At 35.2% G+C, this 16625-nt stretch overlaps 2 protein-coding genes across 4 annotated transcripts; both read left to right on the top strand.

The window, feature by feature from the left end:
• Positions 1-936: 936 nt before the first annotated feature.
• Positions 937-6407, top strand: LOC145624524 (putative inactive receptor kinase At5g10020). Its single transcript, XM_081677577.1, has 3 exons — positions 937-2388; positions 3537-5051; positions 5518-6407. Exons 1-3 carry the CDS (start codon positions 1401-1403, stop codon positions 6093-6095), a joined length of 3081 nt encoding a protein of 1026 aa, XP_081533703.1. The 5' UTR covers positions 937-1400; the 3' UTR covers positions 6096-6407.
• Positions 6408-10922: 4515 nt separating this feature from the next.
• Positions 10923-15991, top strand: LOC145560192 (pentatricopeptide repeat-containing protein PPR5 homolog, chloroplastic-like). Of its 3 annotated transcripts, none has more exons than XM_081621460.1 (4): positions 10923-11395; positions 12319-13690; positions 15038-15443; positions 15668-15991. In XM_081621460.1, exons 1-2 carry the CDS (start codon positions 11024-11026, stop codon positions 13507-13509), a joined length of 1563 nt encoding a protein of 520 aa, XP_081477586.1. In that variant the 5' UTR covers positions 10923-11023; the 3' UTR covers positions 13510-13690; positions 15038-15443; positions 15668-15991. The 3 variants fall into 3 exon arrangements, with proteins under 3 accessions (XP_081477586.1, XP_081477591.1, XP_081477581.1); XM_081621465.1 differs by having other exon boundaries at positions 15098-15443; XM_081621455.1 differs by having other exon boundaries at positions 15339-15443.
• Positions 15992-16625: the final 634 nt, after the last annotated feature.

The raw sequence follows: 16625 nt of genomic DNA on the forward strand, positions 1-16625 counted from the left end.
AATATTTTATAAGAGAAGGAAATTAGGAGCTGAACTGAACTGAACTGAGTTGAACTGAATTTCAACGTAAGAGAACAGACCCTAAGTTGATTCGATTTAATCATTTTAGAAATAATATAAATATCTTAAATAGGTTGAACTAAAGACCCTTATTTTGGTCCCCCCAAAAAAAAAAAAAAAAAAAAAAAAAACCTTATTTACAACTTTCATTTTCCCCACCTCAAAGGTTTTAGACAATGACTCAATCTAGAGATTCTACTATGCAATTTGTTTCTTTAAAAGTATTACTGAAAATTTGAAATATGCCAAGGATATAATAAAAGAAATCCATCTTTCAAAAAAAAAAAAAAAAAAAAAAAAAAGGAATCCAAATCATACATCTCACATTATATATATTGACTACATTTCCAAAAAAATAAAAAAAATGACTACATTAGTATAATTTACACCTAAATTGACAAGTAGCAATTTTATAATTTTTTTGACACAATATAAAAATAGTGCCTTTTAATATCCCTAAATATTCATACTTTTTTTTCCTCTCTATTATTTATTTTTATTTTTTTTTTCGCAAAAAGGATTAAATATCAATGTAGACAATAATGTATTAATGTTGACAATGACAATCCTTCAATAAAAATGTTGATATTGATAGAGACAAATACACAAATGTCAAATTGTCTGAAAATTCTGAATTTAGTAAAGAATTGAAAACCACCAAAAACGTAGAAAAACACCATAAAAAATAAAATTATAAAATCCAATCTAAGTTTAAAATTTTTACTTACAAAATTACAATTAAAATTAAAATAATTTTTTTAAAATAAAATTAATTAAATCACCCCCATTGACATCTCATGCCAATTTTGAGCACATTCAGCGGCACCCCTCCTCCACTCATCTTCTTACAACACATCATTTCTAGAGAGAGAAACTCCACCTTCTTTCTTAGAGAGAGAAACTCACCTTTTTCTAGAGAGAGAATAGTTTTAGAGAGAGAAAGTGTGTTCTGTTGTGTAGTGTGTTTTTTTTACAGAGTGTAGCAACCTCACTCCAACCCATCCTTCTTCTCTCACTACAATCCGCCATTTTTATACCTTCATTCATTTTCTCTCTCCTCCCATTTCTCCATTTTTATCACCCCCTTTTTCTTCAATTCGACGCGCAAAAACCCTAATTTCTCTCTCCTCAAAAAACCCCTCAAAAGTTTCCCCTTTTTCTCTCTCCCCCTTTTCAATTCAATTCAACCCCATTATCATTATCATCATAATTTAAGCATTTTTACCCAAATTATGCTTTCCCCATTTTTTCCCACCTTCTTCTTCCTCCCAATGTACAGTCACTCTTCAATCTAGCTCCAATTTTCTCTCTCCTAGGGTTTTAATTTCAGTAATTTAACGATGTTTTTCAGTAGTAGGAGTAGTAATAGAAGTAGTATTAACAATGGTGGGTTAATTTTCCCCATTTTCTCTCTCCTAATTTTGATTATTATCACTCCATCTTTGGTTTTCTGCAACTCTGATGAAGTTCGAGCTCTGTTAGAGTTCAAAAAGGGGATCCATGAAGACCCACTTGGGAAAGTCATTCCGACATGGAATGCGACTGCTGTTGCGACTGCTTCAGATCTCGATTCTTGCCCTACCTCCTTTCATGGCGTCGTTTGCGACGATGCGTCGAACTCAGTCGTCGCCATTTCTCTTGATGGTTTGAATCTCAGTGGTGAGTTGAAGTTCAGTACCTTAATTGGGCTAAAAATGCTGCAAAACCTAAATCTTAGGGGAAATAATTTTACTGGTAGATTAGTTCCTCAATTGGGTTCAATGAATAATTTGCAGATTTTAGATCTGTCTGATAATCGGTTTATTGGTCGGATCCCAGAAAGAATTCATGATTTATGGAACTTACAACACTTGAATTTGTCGAATAATCAGTTTTCTGGGGGTTATCCTATCGGAATTCGGAACTTACAACAACTTAGGGTTTTGGATGTGCATGCAAATGAGCTTTGGGGTGATATTGGTGTGTTTTTTTCTGAGCTTAGGAATGTGGAGTTTGTTGATTTGAGTATGAACAGGTTTTCCGGTGGACTTCCGGTTGATTCTTCGAATGTTTCGAGTTTAGGGAACACGATTCGACATATGAACTTAAGTAGTAATCTGTTGGGTGGCAAGTTCTTGACGGCTGATACATTGTCATTGTTTCAGAGCTTGGTGGTTTTGGATTTGGGGGATAATATGATTGGGGGAGAACTTCCGTCTTTCGGGTCGTTGTATAATTTGAGGGTTTTACGACTTCGAAACAATCAGTTGTATGGAGAGGTACCTGGAGAGTTGCTTGCTACTTTGATTCAATTGAAGGAATTGGATCTTAGTGGAAATGGGTTTTCGGGTAAGTGTTTTTGAGTCCATTTGTTTTGCTATCAAATTATTGTTTTATGGATTGTTTATAAGTTTTTTGCAATATATAGAAATTTGATTATGGCATTGAAAGTAGAGTTATTCGTTTGTGCTTCAATTTACTTAATATTACTCTAATCCAATATAGCTTTGAACTATCTTTTCTAGTAGTAGCTAAAATTCAAGTGGTTTCATTTGCATGCAAGTGAATGTAGTGAAGGATCTGGGGTGTGAAGTTTGATGAGTTTTTAATTTGCCACCCTACTTGGTTCAACTAGTGTGTTTCGTGCCGTGTATTGGAATATGCTAGTGTGTTGCCTATATTTGTTGTGATGAGATGGAAAAGTAGTATAATTTCAGTCGTTGTCAAGGATGTGGAATGCACTAGCACCTAGATCCGCATTGGAGATTTTTTGTCAAGGAATTATGAGCCTTCATAATTTTAGAACATGCAAAATGAAGATGTGCTTGTGCCTCTCTGTTTCTTTCTTATACGTGTTCCTATTTCCTAGTAGTCTTGGTATTGTTTCACTTCCTATCATTTGTTCGTTGAAAATGGTAGTCTGAAGAATAGTTTTTTAAGGAAATTAGAATTGGCAGAATTCTTGGAGTGTCAGCTCTTTCCATGTTTTCACTGCTCTGAAATTTGGTTGAGGTGCTAAGACTGTTAACCTCATTCCTTTCTCTTTTAAGGGCTCTTAGAAATTGAGCTGTATGATTAATTTAATGCCTCGTTCCAAACTAAGCTGTATGATTAATTTAATTGATAGCATATGCTAGTGATTTTAAAATCCTGAAAGATGGTGGACATTTTATTTTTTATCTTTCCTTAAATTGGCAGAATTTTTACATATTAACTACAGATTTTCCTTAAGCTACATGCTTACTATGTATAGTCATTTTATTTATTTCATTAATTCGAAATTACAATTTGTGATTATTTGATATACAGTTGAGCTCAACTCTTGTAGTGTACAATAATGTGATGTGCTAGTATGCTACATATGACTTGAGTCGACATTATGAATCACTTCAAGAAATTCCCTTTGCTGTTCTGTAACTAAATCATGTGTTATGCATGGCCTCTGGATTCTTTCTTATCATATGAGTCTCTGAAATGCCTAGTTTGCCTGCTAACAGGCTCTATTCGTGGCATCAACTCAACAACATTGGAGATACTTGATCTTAGCTCAAACAGGCTGTCTGGTAGCTTCCCAGAGTTCAGTTCTCAATCAGGTTTGACTACTTTGAGAATCAGTAACAACTCCTTAGAAGGCAGCTTGCCCTCTGAATGGCGTCAATTTGCAAAATTATCTAAGATTGACCTGAGCATCAACAACTTGGCGGGGCGAATCCCATCTGCTTTATTTTCATTGAACTTGAGAGACTTAAATCTTTCTAAAAACCATTTCAATGGAGCAATCCCCTTCCCAGAATCTACTACTGTTGGTGAATTTCTGGCTCAGCCTGTTTTTGCACCATTGGAGTCCTTAGATCTTTCTGACAATTCATTAGTAGGCGATCTATCCAAAGATATAGGACTCTTGGGTAGGCTGAGATCACTGAATCTTGCAAAAAATAGCTTATCAGGACATATACCTAATTCATTAGTCAATATAGATGGGTTGGAATCCCTTGATCTGTCAAACAATCAATTCAAGGGTCACTTGCCTGGTAAGCTTCCTCCAAATCTTAAATTATTAAATGTGACCTATAATGATCTGTCCGGTACAGTCCCTGAAAGCTTAAGAGCATTTCCACCAAGTTCCTTTCATCCTGGAAATGAGAAGCTATATATCCCAGGTGATGAAGGATCACCAGGTGGTGGTTCAAATTATGTATATGGAAAGAATGGGCATCGTGGCTCAAAGTCTAGTATCAAGATTGCTATTATTCTAGCCTCAGTGGGGGCTGCTCTCATGATTGCATTTGTTGCACTAGCCTATTATCGTTCTCAGCATCATGGGAGTAGCAAATACAATGGGGCAACAACTGGAAGAGATGTTAAAGTTGGAAGATTTACTCGGCCTTCACTTTTTAAATTTAATGCCGGCCCTGAGCCTTCAGATACATCATTGAGTTTTTCTAATACTCATTTACTTCCCTCAAATTCAAGAACATTGTCTGGGCAGGCTGAACTTGTGCCAGAGTTTGCTGATCGTGCAGCAGCTGCATCTAGTACTTCCTATGTGAAGCCCAATCTCCCTGACAATCCTATGGTGACATCAGCACGGAAGTCTCCCCCAGGCTCTCCACATTCGTCTTCACCTCGTTTCTTTGAGACATTTGAACAACCTGTAACATTGGATGTCTACTCACCTGATCGGTTTGCTGGAGAGCTGTATTTCCTCGATACATCACTTGCATTTACAGCTGAGCAGTTATCTCGAGCCCCAGCTGAAGTTCTTGGTCGAAGTAGTCATGGTACGTTATACAAGGCCACACTGAATGGTGGACACATGTTAACAGTGAAGTGGTTGAGGGTAGGATTGGTGAAAAATAAGAAAGAATTTGCCAAGGAAGTCAAAAAAATTGGTTTGATGAGGCATCCTAATATAGCTCCTGTACGAGCTTATTACTGGGGACCCAGAGAACAGGAGAGACTTATTTTATCAGATTATATCAATGGGGATAGCCTGGCACTTCATCTGTATGGTAAGGACTTAGAACTTATATACTTGATTTTATAGCCTGAGCATGCTTGAACTTGATGTGCCCATGTTGCCATGTTAGTTTTAGTTTCAGCATTGCGCATTATAGGTTCCTTTATTATTTGCACAATATTATACGTTTATTATTTGTACGTCAAAAGTTCCTTTATTTTTTCTAGTCTGGTTCATAAGTTCATTGTAGATGATTTCTGTTCTGAATAGTAGTGAAATTATCATGTAGGAGAATTATTTACTCTAGTACGCATAAAAAATCCCTTGTTCTCCTTCTTTGTCATTTCGCATGTGAGTCATTTTGATTAAATTGTTGATATTATTACTTTTTAGAGATTGGTTAGGGTGGTCTAGTGTATTGATATTTTACTATCAAGGTTTTTCTCCACTTTGTTTGTACATATTCTTTCTTCCTTCTTGTTATCTCCCTATAACTTAGCTTTATTTGTCCTATGCAGAATCAACACCGCGAAGATATTCTCTTTTGTCATTCACTCAAAGGTTGAAAGTTGCTGTTGACGTTGCGCGCTGCCTTGTCTATCTTCATGATAGAGGCATGCCTCACGGAAACCTAAAGCCAACAAACGTAATCTTAGCAGGGCCTGATCTCAGTGCATGGGTGACTGATTATGGCTTACATCGCTTAATGATGCCTGCTGGAGTCGCTGAGCAGATTTTGAATCTTGGGGCACTGGGTTATTGTGCTCCTGAACTTTCCAATGCCTCCAAGCCAATGCCCTCATTGAAAGCCGATGTGTATGCATTTGGAGTGATTGTTATGGAAATTTTGACGAGAAGAAGTGCAGGTGACATCATATCAGGGCAATCAGGTGCTGTTGACCTCACAGATTGGGTTCGGCTCTGCGATCAAGAAGGACGGCGCGGTGATTGTATAGATCGCGACATTGCAGGGGGAAGTGAACCCTCGCAAGCAATGGACGATATGCTCGTTATATCCCTTAGGTGTATTCTTCCTGTAAATGAGCGACCTAACATTCGACAAGTCTATGAAGATCTCTGTTCAATAGCTGGTTGAAAAATCTCTGTACATGGTTTCCCAGTAGCCTCTTACCAGACTTCCTTTTTTGGGTTAGTTTTATTCTTCCCCCAGCCCCTTTGGTAGTCTTCTCACTTCTGCAATCGGTTTCGGAAGGCTTGAATGTGGGGTGATTGATCTCATTCTTTATTTCAAATTTTTTCTTGTGTAAAGTTACGATTGATCCCATTGTTTGATTGACACATTTTTGAGTTTGATGAAGATGGTGCACTGAAAGCTGGCTGCAATTTTTTTGGGTGCCTTCTTTCACCATCCCTTGCTTAATTTAATGGTTACCAATGTCTTTATTCACATTTCTTGTTTAATTAGGGTTTGTATTGCTTACTTTTACTAGTATTAATTTATCCCCACAAATTTTCTATTAATTGTGGCTGGAATTTGAGTGTATAGACTATGGAACTGTTATTGCTGCATCCATCATGATATTCAATTATTTGTTTTACCGAATACGGTCTATACGTAGTACTCGTATAACCTATGCTACTGAATAAAAAAATTTGTTTTGATGAACTGAACTTATTTTGGTGAAAATTCTTGGTGTTGTGGACTGATTTTGATGATTCAATCTCAAGCCATGCAAAGTTTTAAAACGGAGTTGTCACAATATTTATTTAAGCATGTAACAACTTGTTATTCAAAAAAAAAGTATGTAACAACGTGACCATTATTTGGCTTCACATGAATTATTGGATTCTTTTTCTCAATGGGATTGGTATCAAATATTCTTTCACTTTGTCTTTGAGTTTGGATTAACAAATGTTACAACCGAAATATATTCTCGAACGAGGCGACGAATGAGTTTACCCAATCTTATTTTCTTTTCACATAGGAAGAAGCATCTTTTCAGGATGTTTTTTGTTAGCTTTCAAACACTTAAGTGTAGTTTTTTTCTATGAAATTAACAAATGTTCATAATAGAGTCTCCGCCAAAATTAATAATTTACAGTAGTAGATTTTAATAGTTGTCTCTATGTACAAGTTTTATATCACGTGTATGTTACAACCCTTACAGGTTACAACAGGTCCAACATGAGGTTCATTTTTCTCTAAAGGATCCAAACCTAACCTGGATCCATCGAATCCAAATTATGAGGGCTCATATCCTTGGAAACGAATTTGGATCCATTAATTATGTCATCTCTAAGCATGAGTCTTCACATTCTCAACGCTATGTTCAACCACAAAGGAGATGTGGATGAGGTACAAAATTGGACGTGAAAGTTTCATCTCATCAAGCTCCTTGTGTAACCTATTTTTGTTCTTTATTATGTTATATGCTCAATTCAACTAAAAAGTTTAAGCTAAGTTAAAGAACTGATTCAATCAAAAGATTAATTGTACGGCTATACTTGTTTGTTAAACATTATTTTATTTAATACGGAGTACTTTGTATTTAAAACAAACGTTACAAGAAATAAAAATATAAAGTGCAATAACTCCTAGAATTTGGCTAGGAAGGAAAAGTGTAATTATGATCTTGCTAACAAGCGTCATAGGGCGTTAACTAAGAGAAGAATATATTACTTAAAACAATATTAAGTTCGTAATGCATGACAAAATTACGTGTCAATCGGTGTAACTAATATCAATTTTACTATGATGTTTCCTCATTTAGTTTACTTATCTAACTCCCGGGGCGCTCGTTAGCTTTGGTCAATTATTAATTAAGTGAATGTATTATTGTTGTTAAATCCCGAAGGAGAGTGGTCGTAGTAGCAGATGTAGAAGCATTCACAAATATGTACATCGTCAGTTTTGCATTTTCCCCAAGCATGCGAACTTTCTTTGTGGTTTTTTCCACAGTAAATATCACAAGGCACCTTTGAACATTTGAAGGGTAACGCTGCCACCTTCTCATCCTTGCATATTTTCGTCCATTTGTAACACTCACCTGTTATATACAGATAAACATTCCAACATCAATTAATTAGTTGATTTTATTATAACTTATATTATATGATCAGAGGAGGACCTTCCACCGGGGCCATTTGGAGCCCGGCCCTTGGTAAAATAATATTTTTAAATAACCTTGTATTACTTATAAAATATTGGAACATAATGACTAGTTTAAAGTGAGAGGCAAAAAATTCAAATCCCAACCCCTTTAATATTTATGATCAAGATCTGTCAGTGTATATGATCAATATGCTTATGACTACAATGGTATATCTGTATATTTTTTTTAATATTATAATTATTTTGTAAGGTAATAAAAATATTATTAGGAAGCCCTCTTCATAAGGGGAATTCCTAACCTAATAGTATATCCGTTATCCGAATATACGTGTCAGATTATTGCAATAAAAAGCAAAGAAGTGAGATTTGCATATTTTTGTTTCGTATGTTGGGAGCATATTACTACCATAAACAAAGAAATTATTATTTTACTCAGAATTTGTATTTATTTACCTGTTTGGAAGAAAATCAGAAATGCCACAAGAATTAAAATTGCAATGAATGGCTTCATCTTTATGTACAGATAACCTGTATAGTATATGCTTTGTAATTTATAATCAATTAACAATAATAATATTTTAAGAAATGAATTAGAAAGGAAAAACAGTAAACTTTAACATGGAATATGAAGCTAAACTCTTTGAGGATTTTGTAAAAGGTATTTTGGAGATATGTTTGTGAGAAAATTGGTAGACCAAAGTCTTATTAGTGTAATGGAGTCATGTATGTTTTTATAGGAAAACATTAACACTTAAGGGTTGTTTGGTTGCGATTTTTGAAAAAAAAGGTTTGGGAAATGCTGACTAATATAAGAATTTAAAACTTTTATTTGATAATAAATGAGGATTAACTGTTACATAGCTTTGTTTGGTATGAGATGAAACTATATCTTGAATACTTAATACATGGACTAAACTACCAATATTACCCCTTATTTTCATTAAGACAAAAAAGTATTTTTCCTCCTACTTTTGGTGGTTATTACTTACAACATAAATACACTTATTAATTATCATGATGTTACAATTTCAAGCTACAATAACGTTCTTAATTCTTATTAATTATTCTCATGGGCCACAATTTTGTTAGGACATTAATTCTAGAGAGGCGGTATAAATTTCGATTAAGCTCCACTTGAACTCGAGATCATTATTTTTCTTATCAACCTAGCTCAAATAAAGTAATTAACTCGGCTCATTGACAATTGACATCCTTAGTGGAGTATAGCATTGTAGCAACATGTTAATTGTGCTTGACCTATAACATGTCACCACGTAAGCCACCTACACCATAATGTCTCTTAAATAAGTTTGAGGATGTAAATTCTTTTACCTCCTACTACGTCAAAGTTCTACAGAATATTACTTGTTACCTTGATCAATCAAGTCAAACAACTCCGTAGTCAAGATTTCAACCAATTCAACTTAAGGTCTCCTTAGTTCAGCATAATTCACTTCAGTTCAATTCAACTCCAATCACTTCAGTTTAGTTCAATTTTTAGTTTCCTTCTCTAATAAACAATTTTTTTTTGGGAAATTCTTTTTGGTGAACTCCAACTTTTTCATTTTCTAAGTGGTAAATGTTCTTAAATTTTATTATCAATGGTAAACTTAAATTATTGATTACCATTGATAAGTGTTATTTTAATAAAAATTCTTAACTATAGTTAGTTTTTTATTTTTTTAATAATTAAATTATTTTCAAAATATTTTTCAGAAAAAAAAAACCTAAACCCCTCCCCCACCCAACCTAGCCACTGGTAACCCTTCCTTGCCGGTGTCCATGCCTCTGCCGGAGATGCCCGACCTCCCCCATCGTCGTCGACGCCCAGCCACCCCCGCCCTACCTTCTCTCTTTCCCCCATCCCGATATCTCCCAAACCCAGATCCCGGCGCCCCAACCACCGACCCCCTACCCGATTTCAGCCACCATCTTCATTCCCTTCCCCGATTCCGACCACCAACTCCTTTCCCCCTACCCGATTTTTGCTCTAAATGGAGGATTTATGCTCGAATTTGCTCAATTTTTCTAGGTTGGTGTGGGTTCGAATTTCTTAGGGTTTTTTTTTTGTGTTTTGCTCGAAATTGGGGGATTGTAGCTCTGAATTTTTTCCGATTATGGGTGTTGATTTGATTGCTATTTTGTTGTTGAGTTTGATGGGACTTTAGGGTCGAATTTGCTCGGATAATCGGCGATTTGGTTGTTGAATTTGTGGGGGTTTGTTGGTTGAAATTATGAGGGTTTTGGGTCGAATTTCTGGGTGATTTTTGGTCGAATTTCTGCTGGCGGTGGTGGGGGAAATGGGAAAGAGAGAACGTGCGGGGCGAGCGGCGGTGGGGGAAAGGGGAAAGAGAGGAGGTGCGAGAGGTGAGGGAGGTCGGGCATCGCTGGTCGGAGGTGGGGAGGCCAGGCGTTCCGGCTGGGGGTTGGCCGCCGGTAGTGGTGCTGGTGGCTAGGTGAAGGGTTTGTTTGTTTTTTTTTTATTTATTTATTTATTTTTATAAAAAATATTTTTAAAGTATGTAAAAAAAAACCTAACTAACTATGGTTAAATATGTAGTTAAATTTAATCATTAATGTTATATTTGATTAAGTATAAAAATTTAGGTTTACCATTGATAATAAAAATTAAAATTGTTTACCACTTAAAAAAATTAAAAAGTTGGAATTCACCAAAGAGAATTTCCCCTTTTTTTTTTTGAGGGAATTCTCTAATAAACAATTCATTTCACCTCAATTTAGTTAAGTTCAATCAAGTCTAGTTGTTTTTAGTAAATCGGAACACCCTTATTACCTTTAAAAAAAAAAACCAAAAAGTTTTATCAAAATTTTACTGCTAGTGCCATTTTATTCTATCTATCCAATGTTCCATAATACAACTCCACACTATCCCATATATCTCCTCTTTCCCTCCATTAAACCCCTAAATTTCTCAAACCCCTTAATTGAAAATGGCAACAAATGCAGCAATTGGGATTCTTCAAAACCCTATCAATACAAATTATTTTACCCATTTATCCATTTCTTCTTCACCCTTCTCTCCAATTTCATCACACCCATTTGTAGCATTTCAGAAATCTTACATCAAATACAAACCCAACCTCAAAATTACCTGTAATTCATCCAGACCCCACAAAAGATCTGTTTCTAAAGGTGCAAATTCCGAGGCATATGAACTTGTTCGTGGGATTTTGAGGAATTTTAGTGATAAAGAACCCATAGTATCAACATTGAACAAATATGTCAAGTTTTTGAGGACGGAGCATTGTTTTATGCTGTTTGAAGAACTGGGTAAAAGTGATAAGTGGCTTCAATGTCTCGAGGTTAGGATTTCTGGGTTTTTGTTTATTTAATTTATTTGAATTTTCTCTGATTTTATTGTAGGTATTGTTATAGAAATATAAGAATTTGGGAAATTTGGTTTTTGTTGATTGCATTGAAGATAAAGAAAACTTTGTTTCTAATGTGTTATTTCATTAATATCTGTCTCACTTTAATTTGCCACATTGCTCGAAATCCAATGAGAACAATCACCTTATTAGTCATCATAAGACGGGATAAACTTCTTAAAATTGATGTAGGCGTAATTTGGGAAAAGCTGTATTATGATGAACATGAAAAGAGTTCTTATGTTGTGGCATTGCGGAAAAGATATGTGGCCTAATAAAGTGGAATGGTCGGATTGGTATTTGTTTTATGGATACTGTTGTTATAGACTTACAGTTGCTAATGATACTATTGTACAACGTCTACAACAGTTTGATGATTAGTTTTGATGGATAAATTGTTTTGAAAGTATTGAATATGAAAAGTAGTAATTTAAGCTCCTAATTTGCTCGAAGTATTTACTGTTGTCTTCTGTGTCCAATTTTGTGATCATGGCTGCTATGTCTTTGAGGTGTGAAAGAAAAATTTAGCGAGAGGCTGTTATATACACCCGGGTGTACTATACACCCATGAGTATTTGTTCTCATTTGATGATTGTTTTTCATTTTATCATCAAATGAAGAGCAAAAACTAACTTTAGGTTAGTTGGGTGTACGGTATGTCGGTATACCGGGGTGTATATAACAAATTTTAAGATTTAGCTGCCAGGGTTTAGGAACATTACATAGGTCCAAAAGGCTATATTTTCCTTTTTGAAGAATTTTTTTGGTTCTAAGATTGTTGAATTCATACTAAGCTTTGGATTGTCAATGCACATTCATTAAGCTTGTTAATAATAGTGTTTTGGATTGATATTCAGGTCTTTAGATGGATGCAGAAACAAAGATGGTATGTTGCAGACAACGGTGTATATTCGAAACTGATTTCAGTTATGGGAAGGAAAGGTCAAACTAGGATGGCAATGTGGCTTTTCTCAGAGATGCGTAATAGTGGGTGTCGGCCTGACACATCTGTTTACAATGCGCTCATAACAGCACATCTGCATTCTCGTGACAAGTCTAAGGCCTTGGAAAAAGCTCTTGGATATTTCAATAAGATGAAGGGGATGGAGCGCTGTCAGCCAAGTATTGTGACGTACAATATTCTTTTAAGAGCATTTGCACAAGCACGGAATGTTAATCAAGTTAATACACTGTTTAAGGATCTTGAAGAGAGCTTAGTTTCACCTGATGTCTTTACATTCAATGGTGTGATGGATGCATTTGGGAAAAATGGGATGATCAGAGAAATGGAAGCTGTATTGTCTCGAATGAAAATCAATCACTGTAAGCCTGATATAATCACATTTAATCTGCTGATTGATGCCTATGGAAAGAGACAAGAATTTGAGAAGATGGAGCAAGTTTTCAAGAGCTTGTTACGTTCTAAGGAGAAGCCAACTCTTCCCACATTTAATTCAATGATTGTCAATTATGGAAAGGCACGACTTCGGGAGAAAGCAGAGAATGTTTTTCTGAATATAACCAATATGGGATACACCCCTAATTATATTACATATGAGAGTGTCATCATGATGTATGGATTATGTGACTCTGTTTCAAAAGCAAGGGAAACATTTGATGGGATTAGTGCATCTAAAAAGGAGTTGAGGGTGTCAACATTAAATGCTATGTTGGATGTTTACTGCTTAAATAACTTACCAATGGAAGCAGACATGCTTTTGGATAGTGCACGAGATTATGGCGTCCACCCAAATTCTTCAACTTATAAGCTTCTTTACAAAGCCTACACGAAGGCAAACATGAAAGATCTTTTACAGAAGTTATTGAAGTGTATGGACCAAGATGGTATTGTCCCTAATAAGAGGTTTTTCTTGGAAGCTTTAGGAGCATTTGGGTCATCAACAACTACTAAAAAATCTGCTTCTAGAAATGCAGATAAGAGTAGAAATACAGATAGTAGAAACACAGATAAGAGTACAAATACAGATACGACACATACGAGTACAAATACAGATACAAGTTTCCAACAGGCAGCTGGAAAAACATAATTGTCAAATTGTGTATCATTCTATGAGACTTCAGTCATCTGCTCTATAGGCTCCAATGAATTCTGCCTATTCATTTAATGTTGAAAAGACCACTTGAATTTTAAAGGTCTAAAGTGAGTCTTGGTACAGAACAGCTATCAGCCTATCATGCCAACAACAATATTTTCCCTTCGATTTAGGGGTATGTATATTTCCTTGATCTATTATCTTCTATCGCTTCAAGCTAGCATTTTTGTTTTTGGAAAGCTGGCTACGTGTCTATGTGTATCAGTGTCGGTGTATTATTTACAGTTTTTTTAGTAAAATTGTTTCTCTGTTTCAATAGAAAATACTGGTTCATCAAAGTGTCTTTTGTGAGATTATGCCCTGCCACTTGTGTAGTAATACGGGTAGTACTGAATTGCCAAATTAATTTACAATGAACATCAGATTATAGTGTTTCACAAGTTCTCACAGGTTATCAAAATTTACTGTTAGTGATGTTCAGAATAAAAAAAATCATCTTCTATATCTCAACTAGAAACAACAGATAGTCAGATACTATCATTATGTAATATTGATGGAATATAAGCATCCCTGGCCTATAATCTTACATACTCAAATATTAACATCTTTGTCTTCTGTAGTTAATGTATTAGTTCATTCCTTCATATATTCAATTTGTCTCCTTCAAGATCCAGCTTTATGAACAAAAAGGTCTGCCTAGGCCTTGTGCAGTTTTGAGTCATACATACCTCTCTTAAAGATGAAATACTTTGAGCTTGATGTTTTGCAACCAAAGCTTCTCATTTTGATTACGTCTCATTGGATCTCTCCAAAGTCTGGACTCTCCCCATAATTCTATATAAAAAAAGTCTGGCTGAAAACTACGGATTACCCATATATGTAAATTTTCGAACCCATGCCTTGTTATTTATAATACTTGTTGGCTTGTTGCTAAATTTCAAAACTGTGATGTGTCCCTAAATAAACTACATATTGGGATTCTTTTCATAAAGGTTTACAATATTGAGTAAACAAAACAAGGAAGTGTAGATTGGTAAACATTAGATTCCTGTGTCAAATTGTCCGATTTTCCATGTCTGTTAGGAGTTGAGACTAGGGATATCACTGATATCCAGAAATAGGGAGCATTTTTAAAGAAATGCAAGCATTTTCTTTTACTAGGAGCTATCTGCAGAATTTATGAGACTATGATCTTAGGAAACCACTTGTTAACAAATTACAATCTAATTAAGGAAAAAAAAGACTTATGATTTTGCTGCTGCAAATTTTAGCTGGCTTGTATCAGTAACTGCCTACTCTAGTCACAAATCTGAATGTAACTTTCTTGTTATCTGTTTTGTTCATCTTGAGTCTTGGTATTGTGAGTATAGTATCTAGCACTGTAGAATTGCTATCACTACATTGTGTACAAGTTTTGCTTTTGTTCTAAGAATGTTGGACTGTCTTTGCACTTGCTTCATCCTTTTTGACCTCTTTCCTATTCTTCATCTTATTTACTTTTCATTTTTAACCTTGGTTCTAGGTCATTTGTCTCTCTCATCTATTTGGAAAAGAATCTTGACTAGAATGGCTTGTGTTTCAGTTTTCATTTGAGAGGGGTGTTAAACCTATGATGTAAGGGTCCAAGCTTTGTTTAGACATCAATACGAAGTTGAATTATGTTCATAGTTTGCTTGTATCCAGAGTGCAAGATTTACATGTATGGTTGAAGGAATGAAAAGCAGATGTTTTTAGCTGGTCAATGCTACCTGGTTTCCGTATGTTGCAGGCTGAATACTACAGATAGCACCCAGGACATTGAAGTTTAGATTTTGTTTTCTCAGGTTAAAAGAACGAAGCCTAAGCTGCCATGTTATGTCATAGGCTGGTTGCCAAAACTTAGCATGATGATGATACATTGACATACCAGAAGCTTTGAGCTGTGATTGGTGAGGGTTCATTTTTCCTTTTGTATCTTAGTTTCATACCAATTAGACAAGTGGATAAGTGATGCGAATTGTTTTTATATCTACAACCAATTTTTCATGTTGATCATAGACTTTTTCATTCTCTTGACCTTGTATAGAAACCTTTTCCGTTATGTTGCTTTATTTATCTGCCTTATCATTTAATGTTTCGTCAATTAACCTATATGTAAAAATACGTCTGGTAGGTCTCATTTGGTGTTTCCATGGATGTTCTACTATGGAGTTTTGAAAGTTATGTCCCAGGGAGAATGAACAGCATTTCATGTTTATGGAGTGGCTGAGCCGCTGAGCTTTGGATTTTGGGCTTTGCCCAAGGCAGAAGTTTGTCTTGGAGGATTAAGGATCTTCCTGATTAGCATCTGATTAAGGAATAGTTATAACTTCATCATTCTTGTATAATTCAATATTTTAATCATTACGAGATAGAAATAGACAACTTTGTAAACAGGTTCTTTATATTTTGATCTGGGTTATTGTCTATTGAATGTTATTGTAATGTGCTTGTCTCATTTTTCCTTGGCCAATGTTATACCATTTATTGCAGTGTTGCCTCAGTTCACAGGAGGATTGGGAGCTTCATGTTGGAACAGTCATAATGATGCTTAGTCTAAGTTCAAAGGGTGAAGGGTGCCAGGTTAGAGCTTTTTCTTACTCCTACCAATGACACTATTAATTTATTTATTTATTTTAAGAAAGAAAAAGAAAAGAAAAGGGCAGATTTTAGATAATCAAAATAAACCATTCACATAAGTCAGTGTCTTCCCGCGCTACCTAGCAGGCTAGCTAAACCTATACCCCTAGATGGGTTGATACTAGTTATACAACCAATCATAATACACATGAACTCATGGTCAAGAGCTCAAATCACTCAAAATATGTAGCTTATTATAGTAATTTTATTGTAGGAAAAGTTTCATGCCATTCTAAGCACTTTTTTTCTGTGTAAAGCTGAATTCTGCTGTCTCTCATCTGTCTTTAGAGGTGGTTTTTAGTTATAACGGGAATTTAAGAAAAGAATATACATATAGGTCTAAATAAACTATCGACACTTCATATTAGTATCAGTCTTTCCTTGCAAAATCAAATATGAACGCAACATTAAATATGAGTATGAATAAATATGATTATACAAACTCATTACCA

Source organism: Chenopodium album, chromosome 1, assembly GCF_948465745.1.
Source record: "Chenopodium album chromosome 1, dcCheAlbu1.1, whole genome shotgun sequence".
NCBI lineage: Eukaryota > Viridiplantae > Streptophyta > Magnoliopsida > Caryophyllales > Amaranthaceae > Chenopodium > Chenopodium album.